This window comes from Ambystoma mexicanum, chromosome 6p, assembly GCF_040938575.1.
Source record: "Ambystoma mexicanum isolate Mex_15411 chromosome 6p, UKY_AmexF1_1, whole genome shotgun sequence".
NCBI lineage: Eukaryota > Metazoa > Chordata > Amphibia > Caudata > Ambystomatidae > Ambystoma > Ambystoma mexicanum.
Window position 1 is genome coordinate 1,369,585,094 of NC_090935.1, and position 18,246 is coordinate 1,369,603,339.

General features: G+C 43.6%; 1 protein-coding gene across 4 annotated transcripts in view; it reads right to left on the reverse strand.

Moving 5' to 3' along the window:
* UBXN8 (UBX domain protein 8) overlaps window positions 1-18,246 on the reverse strand; it is a 415,886-nt gene that overhangs the window by 172,209 nt on the left and 225,431 nt on the right. For 2 of the 4 annotated variants that reach the window (XM_069626087.1, XM_069626090.1), the window contains 2 exons: window positions 16,344-16,466; window positions 16,232-16,261 (listed from right to left, as the gene is read on the reverse strand). In XM_069626087.1, the coding sequence (XP_069482188.1) occupies window positions 16,232-16,261; window positions 16,344-16,466 (153 nt within the window). The remainder of the gene's footprint in view (window positions 1-16,231; window positions 16,262-16,343; window positions 16,467-18,246) is intronic. The other 2 variants (XM_069626088.1, XM_069626089.1) reach the window with 1 other exon arrangement.

Genomic DNA, 18,246 nt, shown 5'->3' on the forward strand with positions numbered 1-18,246 from the left:
AAGGAAGCATCTCATGAGCTAGCCCCGTTCATTACAGCATACATAAATGCTTCTTTCAAGACGGGTATTGTCCCCAACAACCTAAAGGATCCATGGGTTATCCCACTCCTCAAAAAACCCTCCCTTGACCCTAATATCCCAACTAACTTCAGACCCATCACTACAGTGCCATTCCTGCTCAAGATCCTGGACCGCTCAGCCTACCTGCAGATTCAGGATTACCTCGAACTAAACAATCTCCTGGGCTTAAGACAATCAGGGTTCCGCCCTAAACATGGCACAGAGTCAGCTCTGATCGACTTGAAAACTCAGATGGAGTCACTGAAGGACAATGGGAAGCTAGCTCTTCTCCTTCTCCTCGATCTCTCCGCGGCTTTTGATCTGGTCAACCACCAAATACTCTGCCAGCATCTCAAATCTGCAGCCCACTTCTCCGACTCTGCCAATGCCTGGATCCACTCATTCCTGAGCAATAGATCCATGAGGGTCTTCTCACCGCTGGCATCAGCGGATCCCTCCCCTATTCACTGTGGCGTTCCTCAAGGCTCGTGTGTATCCCCTACGTTGTATAACGTATTCACCAAGCCCCTCTTCGATGTGCTTGACTATCTGGGTGTCTCCTACACTAACTACGCGGACGACCCAGATACTCATTCCTATCACAGGAACTACACAGCTGACACCAAAACCCTTAACGATGTTTACTCGGTCATCCAGGCCTGGATGGCACAGCACAAACTTTGCCTTAACGATGATAAGACTAAGCTCTTACTTTTAGGATCAAATCAACGGCTCAACAAACTAGACCAAACCTACAAGTCCTTCATTATTGACGGCAATGACATTAAAGTCTCCAAAGATACTAAGATGCTAGGGGTCTATCTTGACTCCTCGCTTTCTCTGAACAGACAAATAAATGCAGTTAGATCAGCTTCGGCCTATACCTGCAAACTTATCACTGCCTGTAGACCCTTCCTAAACTTCACCAACTGTATCACACTCGCCAGAACTCTTGTTATGGCCAACATCAACTACTGTAGTGCTCTCTACCTAGGGACCAGTCAGTCTAACCTTAATAAATTGCAAACTGTACAGAATAATGCCTTAAGGGCAGCCTTAAACATCCCGAGACGCTCTCATATCTCCTCCGTCAGATCAGACATACACTGGCTCCCAGTAAAACAGAGAATTGCCCTGAAAACCTTAGCTTTGACTCACAAATGTCTGAGCAACAACGCCCCACCATACCTGTCCGCTCGCTTCTCACGCCACACTTCCACTCGACCTACCAGAGCAGCCCAAACTCACAGCCTCATCGTGCCTAGATGCAAACTCCAAAAAGCTGGTGGGGTGAGCTTCCCCGTCCTGGCCTCCAAACTCTGGAACACCTTGCCCAGACCCATCAGAATTGAACCATCATTCCACTCCTTCAAGAACAATGCTAAAACATGGCTGCTCTCCCAAGACTCATGAGACCTTGACACAGTCCAGACTCCATGTGGGGTACAGGACTGAATATACATTATTTTCTCTCTGCTCTGTCCCTGTATTACACGCTGTTAATGGTACCCTTCGGTACATGTATATATGCTGTATATTTTTGTAACTCACTGTAACTACTGCTTTTTGTAACATGTTTAAGAGTATGTACATGTATATATGCTGTATATTTTTGTAACTACTGCTTTTTGTAACATGTTTAAGAGTATGTACATGTATATATGCTGTATATTTTTGTAACTTCTGTAACTACTGCTTTTTGTAACATGTTTAAGAGTATGCGCACAGTTGCCCCTGGGCCTGGTTTTTTCCGCTTTATAAATAAAATAAAATCAAAAATCAAATCAAACATTATAAGTAAACATATTAAAGAAAAGACACCATCTCATTGTCTGTGTTCAAATCGAGGACAGTTGTGTTCAGTTTGCAAATTGTTCTTGCCTCGGCCTGCCGTAATTTCTTTTCTCTGTTCCCCCCTCTTTTGCCTAGTGTGATTCTTTTAAGGCCGATAAATCTTATGTTCGCCTTATTGTCCATTTGATGTTTGTCCTGCCAATGGTAGGCAAGCAGTAATCTTGGGTCCTGACTGCCGATCTTTGCTAAGTGTTCTCGCACACGGGTCCTTAGTTCTCTTATTGTGCTGCCTATATACACCAAATTACAGACACATATAATTCCATATACAACGTACTTCGTTTTGCAATTTATAGGTTGTAAAATCTTGAGAACCTTGTTATTTGTGCCCATGAATGTATCTGTTTTGATATGTGCGTACTTGCACATTGTGCATTTTCCACATTTCCTGAATCCATTATTTGGTGGTTTTAGCCAAATTGATGATTGTTCTAAGACTGGGTCTGGTAGCTTGGACGGGCTCAATTTGTTTTTCAGTGTTTCTGCTCATTTGAAAATAATCTTCGGTTTATCATCAACATGGTTAGCAATTTTCGCATCTAATTTGAGGAGATACCAATGTTTGGATAGAATTTTGTTCAAAGTTCTATGGTCACTGCTGAATTTGGTAATTAACACAACTGTTATCTGTTCGGTTGATTTGGTCTTTGGTGTTAAGGTTTGTTCTTGTGTAATTATTCGACTCTTGTCCATAGCTTTTTTCACACATTTCTCTGAGTAGCCTCTGGCTAGGAATCTTGACTTTAGTAACGTACATTCCTTCTCAAAAGAGTCCATTGTCTGATAGTTCCTTCTCGCTCTGATAAATTCTCCAGATGGTATATTCAGAATAGTTGGTCTATAGTGGCAGCTTTCTGCATGTAGAGTTGAATTCACTTCCGTCGGTTTTCTATAGGTACAGGTTCTGAGTTGATCTTGCTCCACATAGATCGTCAGGTCTAAAAAATGTATTGTTTTCTCATCGCAGATGCCTGTGAATTGGATTCCCAATTGGTTTAAATTGATCCTATTCGTAAATTCTGTAAACTCCTGGTCTGTGCCTCTCTATATGATTAAAACATCATCGATGTATCTCATCCATTTAACTAGCTCCTTTTGGTATGATCTGTCCCGATAGATGATGGTGTCTTCAAATAGGCCCATAAAAATATTTGCTAGGGCCGAGGCGTATTTAGTGCCCATTGCTACGCCTTTGGTCTGTCTATAGTAGCAGTTGTTAAAATTGAAGATATTGCACTCAAAAGTTAGTTCCAGCATTTCTTTGATCATTTGGATCTGGTAATACATTGATGCAGAGTCTTCCTTAAATGTGTGATCAATAGTTTATTATCGCCCATGTATGTTGGATAGATGTATACAAAGCTTTGACATCAAGGCTTGCTAGACGGTAGTTATTCTCCCATTTGATAGATCTTAGTTTTAGAATAACATCTGTTGTATCTTTTAGATATGCTTTCAGTTTGGTGGTCCTCGGTCTCAAGATATTGTCCAAATATTGGGAAATGTTCTCAGTTGCCCAACCAATCCCACTTAGGATTGGTCGTCCTTCTGGTATTGTGTCATAATCTTTATGGACCTTTGGCAAAAAATACATCACTGATATGATGGGTTCCTTGATAAACAGAAACTCTTCTCATCATCCGTAAGCAGACCCCTATGATGCCAATTGTGTATTTGTTGTTCCAATGTTTGTACTATCTGCTTAGTTGGATTGGAGGGCAGTGTTTCTTAACAGCCTGGGGTTTCCAATTGTCTTCTAGTTATTTCAAGGTAATCATCTCTTTCCATGATAACAATATTCCCTCGCTTATCCGCTTCCTTTATTACTATGGAGCGGTCTGTGGTTAGGTTATGGAGGGCTTCCTGTTCCTTAGTACTCAGGTTCTTTATTGGTCTTTTATGATTTCTCTTTTGGTCCAACCGGTAAAAGTCCTGTGATACTGCCTTATAGAAAGTGTCTATGATATTGTCTGGTGGCAGTTGAGGTACAAACTTGGACGTTGGTTTCAGTTCTTTGTTCGGTAACATATCTGGTTCCACATTAAGGTCTTGTAACACTTGGGTAATATCATGATCCGCAGGTGCTGCAATGGATCTAAGTAAGTGTATTTCCTCTATTTCCTTGATACTAAGGTCACTTGGTTGTATCTTTGTTTGTTGGCGGTAGTCAGCCGGTGCTTTAGTGGCAAAAAACTTTTTTAGTTTTCATTTGCGAACGAATTTTAATAGATCTATGTGTATGTTTGCATGAAACATTTTCCTTCGTTACATTTTCAGATGCAATTGTTGGATTTCTTTTTATTTTTATTTATTTACTAGCAGAAGTACTGGTTCTCTGTACGGGCTCTGTAGAAAACACCGATCCTATAGGTCGCTTATCGGTTGATGAAATTTGCACCCTGAAGTAATCTGCACTGAGAATGGGCGGTTGTGGCTGGCTGGCATACCTCAGAGTTGATGTTGAGGGGAGGTGAGAGTTGTTGATCTGCTGCATACCGGCACCTTCTGTGGTTTCTCCCAAACCTGTCGCCTCACTCTGACGTGATGCAGTTCGTTGCAGTGCACTGAGTTGCAAATATCTGGACCTCGAGTTTTGTTCCTCGTGTCGGGACCAGTCCTTCTACAAGCACATTGATGTTTCACCAATTTCAGGCAACCGTATCATGTGTGAAGGTGCTGAAATCCAAGGAAAGGGGTGGGGTGTCCAAATGGCATGTAGCCAGTAATGTTCCGAGGGTCCTAACAGGTAACTATGCAAAATATGGTGCAGATTGGTGAAACGGTGTGGAATTGTATAACGAATGACACTTCACCACAAATCCTGCCACAAACAAATGTTCACTTTTATATAGATTGAGTGAGAAGTGTATTGACATTTTGAAACAAAAAGCTGAAGCTCTTTGGGGACGTCCGGTAAGATTGAGGCATAGGTGGACGACCCACGCAGCCTGCTCCTAACTTCAAGACCAGAATTCGACCAGCTGAACAAAAGAGCAGCAGCTGTTCATTTCACCTTGGGGGTGAACACAAGCAGGACGAGCGGTCAGGGCCGACAGTTGTCCCATGGGAGCGCTGGTGTGCGGCTGAAGCCGCAAGCCCACACAGGTCGGTAGACGGCCTCTGAAACCATCGACAACAGAGGGAAGATGGACCAGTCCAACCGCGGAGACCCGGGAGACCTCCCTGAAGGGAAGACCGAGCTGCGGGAGCCGGGCTGAGCATCGCTGCAACGAGAGCTGCCGTGGCTAGGTCTGGTAAATCCAGGACCGGCGGGCTGCAGACCCTGGTGAGTCTAGGTCGCACAACAAGTGGTGGCTACAGACAGAGGAGAGTGGGAGGGGAATCCCTGGAAATCCCTGGCCCACTGACTTCAGAATTCTTGGTGCGCTCTCTGGAATCCCTTAAAAAAGATCTCAAAGACTCCCTTCACTCAGAGCTGGCTGAGCTGAGGAACAAAATGGCAGACGCGATTGGAGAAAATAAAAGGGACATTGAGAGCTTTGGAGGGCAAGTAGATGAGAACGATTGGAGAAAAGAAAAGAAAAGGACACTGAGAGCCTTAGAAGGCGAGTAGATGAGACCAAAAAGGAGTTAAACTAGAATTAATTTCAATGAATCTCACTGTTGGAGAGTGTTACAGCCCTCAAAGAAACCAACAAAGTCCTTCAATCAAAGTGTGATGATCTCGAAAACAGGGACAAAAAAAACAATCTCTGAATTTGCTTTTTTAAAGAAGGCACAGAGGGAAATCACACAGAACACAACTCTTCGCTGAAATAGTCTCGGATGTTCCACACAAGCGAGTGAAGATTGACAGGGTCCATAGGGTTGGACCAGCCAGAGATGATGGGGCACTGCCAACTCAGGACATTGTGGCTAAGCTCCATGATCATTCAGTAAAATAACTAATCCTCAAAGAGGTGAAGAATAAGAACCAAATACCCTTCCGGGGCTCTATGGTCCAGATCTTCCAAGATGTCTAGCAATTTACCCTCACAAAAAGAAGGTCGATGAGGTCAATAACTGAAGAATTATGTAAGAGAGAAATCTGGTAGAGATGGACCTATCCCTTCGGCCTACAATTCAAACCAGAGGGCAAGGTAAATACCTTGTTTTGGAAGAGGGCAGACGGAAGCTGTTGGGACTGGATGCTAAGTCGGAAAAAAGGGCCTCAGAGATCACTCTGAAGGAACTACGAGTGGAAGCCAATGGTGAGAGCTCTGGTTTACGAAACTAACCAAAAGATCTACAAGATGAGACCATATTGACAGCTGGTAGAACTGTAGTTTGTTTAGGCCATTTCCAAGATAAGGGGAAGGGGTTGGCCTCCTTGGATATGTAACAATAGTTGCTGGAGTGAACTGGAGGGTGGGAGAAGAGGAAAGACTATTATTGCCTTATGTTACTATGTTTAGATGTTCTGGAGTTGGGGTTTAATTTGAGCTCATGAGAAATGGAGGGCAACATTTGAGTGTTGGCTCAGGGGTGGAAAGTGCTCCCTTGGGTTACTTAATCTTTTATGAGGAGTGAATCACAGGGGTTTCTATGTTTTCTGGGGCAGGGAAACTAAAAGGAACTTGTTGCAGATGGTAAACTCTGGGAATCCTTATATTTGGTGCTGGCGCTTCCAGGTATTTAAGCCACTTACGGATGATAGAAGAAATATACAGAATTCATATGAGATTGCAATGTCTATATTAGCATGACCATTGCTCTAGGGTCTCTGAACGAGAGGTGATTGATTACCCCACCAAAAGAATGCAATTATTTTTGGAATGAACGCAGCTCCAAATCATCCTCTTAGCGATGCAAGAAAATCTAATTATACGAGGATCAAACCCGACTTAACAGTAAGGTCTACCCACTACAAGGCCATCCCTTGGCTAAATCCAAAAGCAGGGGTGGCCCTACTCATTCACAAGGATCTGGCCTTTAGACATCTAAATAACAAGAGGGATCCGGGAGCGATATCCGTTATGATGAAAAGGGACATACAAGGGAGAAAGGTTACATTTGCATCCTTCTACGCACCAAACACAGCCCGGGAACCAATCATGCTTACATTATTACTAACTCTCAAAGAATGGGCTGAAGGGGACATATTCCTAACGGGGATATGAATCTCGTAATGGACAGTGGCATGAACAGATCCGTTCAGAACACCTTCTCACCACTTGGGGGCAGCCTCACATACACTGAAGCAGGGGCTGTTGGAGCTAAATTTGGTGGATGTATGGAGGGTTCAGCATCCTGTAGATAGAGCCTTCTCACATGTGCACAAGTCAGCATCCACGATCAATTATATAATTGCACCTACGAGTAACATCCACCAATCGGTGAGCTCAGACATCGAACCCATGACTATGTCCGACCATAGCATGATGTTGGTCAAATATCAGGAGCCCATGAGGGGGCAAGAGGCCCTGCCTATGGTGCATGCCCCCAGGTGTGCTACGGGATGCAGTGTGCCCTGAAGACCTAAGCAAAACAAAAGAGGTTGGAAGGTTTAGAATTAATCTTAACCTCTGGCATTGCCCTCGGCAACCCTCCAGACCATCGTTCCTCACCTGCCAAGCCGTTACAAAAGGTGAAAAACCATATGCAAATCAGGCTTGGTCCCACCCCAAAAGGGTCTGTCTAGCCTGAACTGCTAGGTCAGCTCCCTTCTGCACGAGACCACAAGCATAAATGTCTGAGGTTGCTTGCGTTTCCATGCAGAGGGGACCTGGCCTAGCAGTTTGGGCTGGGCTGCTCCCATTGGTGTTAGTACCTGACTGATTTTTATATGGTTGGACCCCTTTTGCAGTGGCGCAGACAATCTAAAAGAAATGTGGTATGGAAGGTTGCCCAGAGCAGTGCCAGGGACTCGCGTTCCCTAAGCTTCTAAACTATTTGGTGGCACAAACGAGACCTATGGTGGATTGGGCCCAGAGAGAGTTGGGTAAAACTTGGGTCCAGTTGGAGCAAGCGGTAGCAGGCCGCTGTCTATGGACGCAAGCCTGGGTGCCTAAGCCCCAGAGAGCACAAGGACTCTCCTCCAATATGATCACAAAGGCTACTCTAGATGCTTGGGATGGGATCACTAGGCTTAAAGTCTCAACCTCCTTCTCCTCGCCACTCACGCCGTTACTTCATAATGAGGACTTTACACCGGGTTCACTTGATAGGGAATACATTGATTGCGCCGCAAAGTGTTTCAGTAAAATAGTAGATCTCTTATTCCAGGGGAAACATTCGATCGTTCGAGGATTGTAAGTGCAAAATGGGACTAGCAGAGGGAGACAGATTTCGATATTTCCAGGTACCTCACTGTCCACTACACCCCCCCTCCCACCAAACAGGGAAGCAGCTACTAGTAAACATACCCCGCTGGAAGCGATATTCCAGATATCTGCTGAATGTAAGGGATAGATCTCTAAACTAAAGGCAATAAATGCGCTCACCACACCTGAAAGTAGGTCCTAGTGTAGGGAATGGGAAAAGGAATTGATATGATATGGCATTTATAACGTGCCTATACACAAGTGTTTCAAGGCGCGAAGGAGAAACCCTACCTCCTGAGCTGTGGGCGGAAGTGTATAGGTCCACGAATATACACTTTGGTTCACACCTAGCAGAAACCCAACTAAGATTCGGACCAGGTGGTACTCCGGCTAGACTACATCTAATCACTCAGAATTTGACAGACAAATGCTGGAGGGGATGCGGAAGACCAGGCACCTTAGTTTTTGGCTCGAAGTGAGGTCTAGAATTCAGCTATGGTGCGGATGGAAATTCCGATGGACCCAACTGTCTGTATGTTCGGAGCACCGGGGACGCAGAGACACCTGCAAGACTTGGGTAGAGCCAAGCTCATGCCCACCTTCTTTTGGGAGCTAAGCTAACTATTTTATAGAGGTGGAAGCAACCCCCACAGTCGATCTATGGTGTGATAAAGTCTGGCACATCCTGGCAATGTAAAAACTAACAGCCAAGCTTAATGACACAGTATGGTCATTTGCAACAGTATGGTCCCTTTTTGTTGACTGCATGTAGAATGCCTATAATGGACTATCCTGACAAGAAAACAACAAGCAGGAAGTTGCTGGCAATAAGGGACTCTCCCTGTGTTTTTGCCTTTTGGTTCTGGTTATACCTGCAGGAGAGTTATTTATACGGGGTGAGGGGATGGAGGAGAAGTTCACACAGTGGATTAGTATATTGAATTAAGGAATGTACTAATGTGAATTATAATGTTACAAAATCCAATACAATGGTTACCTAAAAAAAAAAAAATCTCAAGCGCTTTGTGTGGAGGGCACTAAAAAATAAAAGCTACATTTTTTAATGTCAACAATACATAATCCCTCTCCAAGTCCCATCATTTCCAACATATATTGTGGCGGTAAAGAGATTTGGCTCTATGTCCATTTTACTGCATCAGTAAACCCCCATAATCAATCAAGTTGAGATAAAAAAACACTTACATTGGCAGCGTCTGATAAACACAGCACGCACAGGTAACTCGATAAACCTCTTCCTCCTATTAACTGTCTACCGCTTTTGCATTAGGAGGCCACAAGAATCACTCATCACTGTGGATAGTGACTAAGTCAGAAGTTGCATGGTCTAACTGCCACCCTTTAAACTCTCCACCTTCCCTCCCCCTGAAGAACGACAGATCCCGGCATCTTCTTGACCCTAAAACACAAAGTCCTCAGACGACCCTGCAAGCTTCACACAGAGGTTTGTCCTCAAGGCTTTCTTCTCAAAGGCCTCCTGGCCAGGCTTAAATTCCAACAGCCTTCAATTTGTAAACACACGAGAAACCTCCTATTCAACTCCTACTCTTGTCGCTTGTAAATCACATTCCTTTATTTTCCACTCCTCAAATGGACCATTATCGTTGGAGCAGCCTTCAAGCACATCTCATGAATTAACCCTCCTGTTCATTTGTTCCACACAGCAGACCTCTCTGCAACCAGGCACGATCTCCACTGGTTACCCGTCAAAGCCTGCATTGAATTAAAATGCTGTCCAATGCACACTGTACTATCTATAAAGAAGACCCCCTCTATCTAAAAAACAGCATTATCCAGAAACAAAATGTGTGCTTTTTGCGATCATCCACCAGGCTCTCGCTGCTCACTCTGTGATACAAAAGTAACAGAGCAGGAGGCGCAAGCATCTGTGTCACATCACCCTTTCTTTGGAACTCAATACCACTCCCCACCCCAACATCAGAAACTAACGCTCCTACCCTATCTTCAAAAAACATGTGAAAACATGCCTGTTGAACAAATACGATTAATGACTTTACTTCCATGCCTATTGTCTATTCTCTGCGCACACTGTATTATACTATACAAACGCTGTGATACCTCTGGGTTTGGGCATTACACAAATGTGATAAATAAGATAATTATTTAGGCCTGCTGAGTGTTTTACAGCATCACAACTTGATGCCCCATTTCTTTATCCTTTATGTTCACAGAGAAGTCGAGTGCCTTCAATAGCTTTGCCCTGTTTGCTTCATTGAGTCTATTTGCAGCATGGTCATTGTGTTTTCCAGTTCGTGCATCCAATTGTAAAGTTTCACCACTGTATCATAGAGTCCACATAGTTCAGCATCCTTCCCTGTATGTCTTCTCATTTCTGCAAAGCACCTCTATTAAGGGAAGAGGAACCAGCACTAACGATGCACATCTACATGCATGTTCCTCGTGGTAAAGAAGTCTGCCTTCTTGCCATCTCAATGTGCCCATGTATGGGCAATATTTTGTGGACTCAACGTTCATGGATTTCTAACTGTGGACTTCAGATGTGCAGCGTGGTACAAGTCCGATATGACCGTTTTTACACTTCTGCTAAGCGGAATCAAGAGGGGTGCTAAGGCAACCACATACATTCCAGTTCGCAAGGCTCAGGCGGCTGCATGCAATGTGTAAGGAACTCATGGTGGCAACAGTAAAGACAGACACAAGTGATCACATTTCAAGGGTGTTTATTAAATTATAAATGCAGGGTGGAGAAACACCTAATCTAAATCTAAGATGGGACTAAGCGTCGACCATCAAATTAAAAATAAGGCAGTCCTAGTGGTGTTGAGTCAAAATAAAAAGGGCCTATACTAATTAAAACCTATTGCCAATTCCTTACAACTAATTACAGAAACAGCGTGGGATAGGGTATCAAAATAAAGGAAACGGTGTTCAAATAATAAGTCAGGATGTGATTGCCTTGAGGTCTCCCCTTCCCCACGTTTTTAGCACGGTACAAGGTGGGACTTGGAGCACAGCACACACTCGAGCATTCCCAGCACGAGCTGACAGTTCAGTTCCAGCTATCAGGTTCTTCACTGGTAAAGTGTTGTTTTAATAAAAGTCTCTTTTCCTCGAAGGCCTGATGTATTCCACAACAAACAAACACAAAGTTCTCCTTCACGTATACTTTGGGTGACGGCTTCATCCCTGGGTCCCCCTCTTTTTGGGGCAAACCCCTCAGTAATTGTATTCATTTAAAAAAAAGAAAAAAATGTTTTTATCATACATATAGCCAGCATAGGCTTTGTATAAAACAGACAATTTACAAACATCACATATTATCAAAACAATTATTAAGCTATAACCACAATACTTAACCTAGATATCCTTTACAATGTAACCTTTAGACACAATTCATTATTCAGTTAATATTTTTTAAATCTGCAGAATTTCTACATACAATTTCATCATGTGATATATCAGATTAGCATTGTTTGTTTCCTTCCTTCAATTCACGCCACAGTGTTATCTGGATCTGCTCATTTCCCACACTGGAATAGGCCCTCACTGTACATGTTCTTAAAGTTGCAAGATTCTCATATACACACAATATATGCTCAGTTGATTCAATTATGTTCACCCAACATAACTGACAATTCCGCTCATTGCGTGGTATTCGCAACCGTGCTCCCACTATTTCCAACACTTCTGAGCAATTAAACTTGCATAGCAAGTAATTGCGTATGCTACGACTATTAATATTAATGTAAGCATCAATGTAATTACACCTACTAGTGCGATTTAACCAAAATGCTGTTAAGGGGCTGCGGTTTACCTGCAATGCAAGCTTTACCATAGCTCTTTCTTGGTATAGATCTTGTATATTTAACTTTAAACAATGTTTTAATAACTACTGGGAACAGGGAACACTTAATCTTGGATTATCTTTTATCCAACTCTTATGTTTCCATACAAACAGCCAAGAGTACCAACATGCGTGTGGTTATCAATACCACTAAAGGCATGCATGAATTTGTTCATTATTGTACCATTATCAAACCATTGCAATTTCTCATAGATCATCACCAATTTATGTTCCATCACTCCAGTTATTTTTAAGATGTCCAACTCTAGGAGGAGGAATTCAATTGGTAACATGTTTGGCATTCTGAACAGCAGTCTCAAGATCTTAGCCTCTAGATTGCCAAGTTCAGTTCTCAAATTATGACCCCATACCTCGACTCCATATAGCATACAAGGAGCTATCTTGGTGGAGTATAGCAATAGAATGGTTTTAATGGAGATGCCACTTTGTCTGCCTATGAAGTTACTCAGGGTATGCGCAATTATCATGCACTTAGATTGATTCGCTTTCCATTGCTGGGCCCAACTCAGCTTGTTGTCAATTATGATGCCAAGATATTTATAGGATTCCACACGATTAAGTGTCCATTTAAGACACACTGGCGTTTTACACCTGGTTTTATTATAAAACGCCACAATCTCTGTTTTCTCAATGTTAATACGAGGACCATTGCTGTCGGCAATGTATCCAATAGGGCTTGCAGGCCCTTAGGAGTGTAGTCAACCAGCAAAAGGTCATCAGTGTACCCTAGCCAGCTGTAGCTTAGTGAGCTAAATTTTACAGGACGGGCTTCCAACCGATTTAATGATGCAACCAAGTCAGCCAGGTACAGGTTAAACAATGTTGTGGCCAAAATACAACCCTGTTTTACACCACGGGCAATGGGAAATGGTTCAATGACATGGCCCATGCTGTTAGTTCTTTCTCGGACTTTAGTGTCAGTATACAGCAACTGGAACACTTGCAACGGGCCATTAGAAATATTCAATTTCTCTAGTTTGTTCCACACTTTATGCCACATGACCGTGTCGAAGGCGGTTCTAAAGGTCAATAGAAGCTGTGTATACTGGCTGTTTACGTCTTTCCCACGCGTATTCTATGGAGAAGGTCAGACAATTCAGATTATGGCTAGTACTGGATTTGGCTCAGAAGCCAGTCTAATTAACGGGTAGGATGCCATGTTGGTTTATACACTGGTTCAGCTCGTTTAAAAGTACATGAGCGAACATTGTAGCAGGGATGTCTAAAATCGTTAACATGCGATAATTTGCTGGTGATGTTTCAGCCTTTTTTGTATACTGGGTGAATGATACTCCCCCCCCCCATGTATCAGGTATTAGGCCACTAGCACCTTTTGTATTAAACAATGGATGAAGAGCTTTGGCCCAGGTGCTTGGGGATAACTTAAGCAACGCATTACAAGTGCCATCAGGACCTTTTGCACGAGAAGATGGTAATTTGTTTATCATATGAGATCTGCTCAATATATGCTCCACAGGGCCATCTTGCTTCACCTAATTTATGATATGCATCACAAGGTAAAGTGGTGCCCAGAGTAGTCTTAGTATGGGTACGCCAGCTCTCTTCCAGTACACTGTTTATTGGTAAGTTTGTTTTTACTGACCCTCAGAGTAATCCAAATCCCTGCATTGTTATTGTTACTGGCATGAGATGCCAATTCCAGACATAGTCCGTATTGTTTCTTCCTAATGTATCTGTGTTAAAAGCTGCAATATTGTTTTTTAATTTCTTTTACAATTTTGGGGATATTTTGCGGAATTACCTTTGCTCCTCATTTCTCACAGTTTTCGCAATGCCTTTTCTCATCTCTCTTTTCGCTATTTGAATATTATGGTCAAACCGCTGATGTTTATTGGTTGACCTGTTGCAACGTATAATGGTATTCAACAAATTCACAAGGCAGTTCCCTTCTCAGTGAATTTTGGGTGATAGATTTCCACCGCTGGATCTCCCTCGGCTGGGCTTGGATCCCAAATGACAAGGGGAGCGCTTTCCTTCCCCTTATCTTGCAATACTTCTTGCTTTCACAAATCTGAATGTCTTCTTAAACAGGCTTTCAGGCTTTGCCCCTTGTTGTCAGTTTCCCTCTGCCGGGTTCACTCTCGCCAACTTTCCCGATACACAGTTCATGTATTAACTTTTCACCATGCAGGATTCATTTTCCTTAGCTTTCGCAATCATCTGCCGGTCAAAAACTTTCAACGGTACAGAGTATTTTACAAGACCCCTGTATGACCACTTTGACCTCTTATCGCCTCTTCCCAAGGGGCATTTGGATACAGTAGACTTTCTACAATGGGTAATCACCCAGAGATTCCTGCCCGAGCATCCACATGGTGCCGGCCTCCTTTGTTGCTGGTTTTCCCCCTCTTTAGCTTCTCAAAGTTCAAATTAGCTTCGTTGAACACAGTTCTGTTTCTCATCGATTCGCCCCTCGACTCACCGGCTGTAATGAACCGCTTGCCTTTCTTTATGCTTGGAGTCATGGTTGGTACCACTGAGACCGACATCTTTCCCCCGCTTGGTTATCAGCTGAGAAAGGTCTTGCGTATCGTAGACATCTGCCAGAACACACGCTGGCCTTTGTTCACATTCTTATGTTTCCATTTCTCGGGCCTGACTCTGAAAGGGCAAGGTCACTTCTCTCCTTGTCACCCCCTCGGTCTGCGCCATCTTCCTTCTCCTCTTGAACTGCCGTGCTGAGTTAGCTCTTACGTTGTGGGGACTGCCTTGCTCGTATCGTGCTGTTGTGCTCAACCTTTTATCCCTGTGGGGAAGGGAAAGGGCCGTCAGGCGTGCTTGATTCTGGTCTATTGCTTGACTCTGTCTGACCCTGGTATTGGGACACTTCAGGCAAACGGCCTCGGTGTTAGTCCGTTGCCTTTTGTGTTGTGCGAAAGTGTTTGTGTGGAAAAAGGGCGGCGGGGGGCAGTGTTTTGGAATGTCCTATGTGGTAGGATGGGGAAAAGGTGTTGAAAGAAGAAGGGGGATACAGCATCTCACCCAGTGTCCCACTCCCCAAGGACCCCCCCCATCCAGGTGATCCTCCCTCACTGATCCAAACCCAGGAACTGGATCGAATAGCGATAGGTGTGTCGTGGCCACCTGGATTACAGATCCCCACGGACTAGCTAGGGAGACACCTTCAGGTTTCTCACAAAGGCCAGGTGATGCATCTCCACCAGGATCGTCCAAAGTGGTCACTCTCTTTAAAAAGGAAGACTCTGCTACAAATCATTGGCCGCCACTCTCCGGTTATAAGCAATTCAATGCTCTTTCCTGATTTAAAAAATGTCATGTCTGGGCCGTCCTGCTTTAAGGTCCTGAAGCTGTATGACCACAATATGGAAGGGTCTCACTTGTAAAACAGAGACCTCCAGTGCCCCTCACTCATCCTAATCTCCCTTTTCGGGCAGGCCAACGCCAGTCAGTGTGGTGCATTTAGCACTCTGTGTAGACAAGAACCCAGCCGTCGTCAGAGGCTCTGGCCACTTTCAAATGGGAGCGAGGAAGGTTAACGGACTACCCCATATCTAAAGGGTCAAGTGTGCCCGTCATGTCCCACCACCATTTCTGCTCTTCAATGTACCTAACAGAGGGGGCTAAGCACTGAGGGCGAACTGCAGTAAATCATCCTTTCATCCTGCGGTTGTGAAGTCGAGAGTGCACCCATATTCTCTGGTGGATAAGACACACCCCAACTGTTTGCTTTACTGTGCTGAGTTACATAATTTTCATGCAACTGTTATAGGACTAGAGCAACCCATCCACATAGCTTAGTTTTATAATTAGAAGGATCATGCAGCAGTTTTTTTTTTTAAAACAAAATAAATATTGTCATCATTTGCAGAGACATACGGCCATATACTGATCCATGAATCAAAAACTGCATAATGGTAAGGCTGGAGAGCTAGGACTAGGCGATGCATAATGAAAGTAAACTGTTCATCTCCATTAAGAAGGCGTTATGTGGGTCGTTATGTTTTGTGATCTAACAGATAAGGTTTTGATCTGAATGTTTCCTCTGGTATTGAAGAATTCAAGGCTTTATTGTCGGACCTCTCATATAGATCTCACAACTGTTTTTTAATATCACAGAGAAGTGCATTGTGGGCGCTAGCTTAATATAGTTAAATGTATAAAAGTGCGTTTGCGGTTTTCATAATTTTGCATTAAACGAACAACTTACATTTTTAGGGTGGTTTGCATGTTGAGAAACCTGTGAAACCAACAAAATAAAACGGAACTGTAGTGTTAAGCTGGTATTATTAAGAACAGGAAATTAAAAATCCTTCACTTACTCCAAGTTGATGACCTTCGGTTAACTTCCAGGTTTGGCCTGTGGCACGGTAAAATCGCTCTTCCTGCTGTCTGAGTTTCACTTCCTGGCGTGGTATCAATACACTATCTGTGTAAACACTGCCCTGTTAACAAAAATATATATATATTTAGAATAATTGTAAATTTACAGTGTTAATGCCAACAGGCAGGGAATATAATTGTTCTTATGGCGGTAGATGGCATACAGTCTTTAAAAAAAAGAGATCAGTTAAAAGGTTTGGGCCTACAAAACCTAGAATGAGAGAGGAGACCCATGTTTGTGGTATTTCACGAGTCTGAGGCGAGAATAATGTTGTGTAGCCCCATATGCTAAACCTAAACGCAGTTGAACAGAAAAAATAAAAAGTTTCTCAATGGAGGGAACCTTAAACTGATAGCCTTTAGTCGTCCTTTCTCCGAACTCCTCGAGCAGCCTGCTACGTCAGGAAAAAGACTGAAATCCTTATCTAGCAGACAGGAGCAAAAGGTAAAGACAGCTTTGTGCGTTCGGTGTGAATACATGGCGGGAGGCACCATCCTCATCATTGGAGTAACTTTGCTGAAAATGTTGGGGGGACATGACATCTCATGTAGATCTCTCCCTTCGCCAGGATCCTCCCTCTGGAAAGTCTCCCTCTGGAAAGGCCTCCCTGCCCATCTCTGTTTTGAGCCAAATCTTCTTAAGTTCGGGAAGCTAATTAAGAAATTCCTTTTCTCCTCCTCCTTGCCTCCCCCTCCCTGTGTAAGGAAGGCATGGTATCAACAGTAAGACAGACACAAGTGACCACAGTTCATGGGCGTTTATTGAACTTTCACAAGGGTGTGATAAACGACTATCTAAACCTAAATCTACAGATGGGAGCAAGCTACGACCATCAAAATAATAATAATGCAGTCCTAGTGGCATCTTGTCGAAATAAAAAAAGGGCCTATTCTAAATGAAACTATTGCCAATCCTTACTACTAACTTACAAATAAGGTGGGGTGATGTTCATAAAAAAGAAAGAAGTGTTCACAAAATTATAAGTCAGGATGTTCGGGCCGTTGGCCTTCGTTCCCCACATTTTTAGCAAGGGGCAATGTGGTTCACTCGAGCAAAGAACACACTCTGGCTTCTGTGGCACGAGGGTACAGTTCAGGTTTCACAGTTCAGGACCTTCTGTGTCCAAGTCTCTTTACTTCTTTTAAGTCTCTCGACTCAGAGAGCCTTGTGTACAAAACAGTAAAAAAACAGAAACGTTCCTTTCCCTTTTCCGTGTTCAATTTGGGTGTTCACCCTGGATCCCACTGAACCGGGCTCAGATCTCTTTCAAAACGTAAATTCAACATTGGATCCCCCTCTTCCGGACTCCGATTCCTTTCACTCACTCAATTAGTCTCCCTCAGCCGCCGCAGATCAATTGTGATGTACATTAAACTATCGAAGACTTTTGAATGTGCACAGGGTTTGGCTTGACCCGCTGCATGACCACTTCGACATTAATATTCCTTTTTCTCACACTCGGCATCAGTTGAAATCCTAACAGGGACTTTTGAATGAGCGCCCATGCGGCGCCTGACCACTCTGTGTAAGGTATCTCTTCTTAGCCTCCCAAAGTTAAATTACAAAGTTCGGCTACTCCTTTTGGTTTCCAATTATTCACGTTGCTCCTTACGAATGCCTCTACACACTGTTCACTTTATACAATGTTGCCGCTTGCAACCTTGGTTCAATAGACAAGCTGGTTTGATATCAGTCTCTCCGAGTCACCGACTGTGCTGCGCTTTCTGACGCGGCTTTGTTGTAGGAGCCAAGGACAGTACTGCGGCTGCAATCGCTTCTCCCCGCCTCGGTTATCTACATGGGAGAGCCCCAGGTACATCCGACACACTGTACAGGTTTGA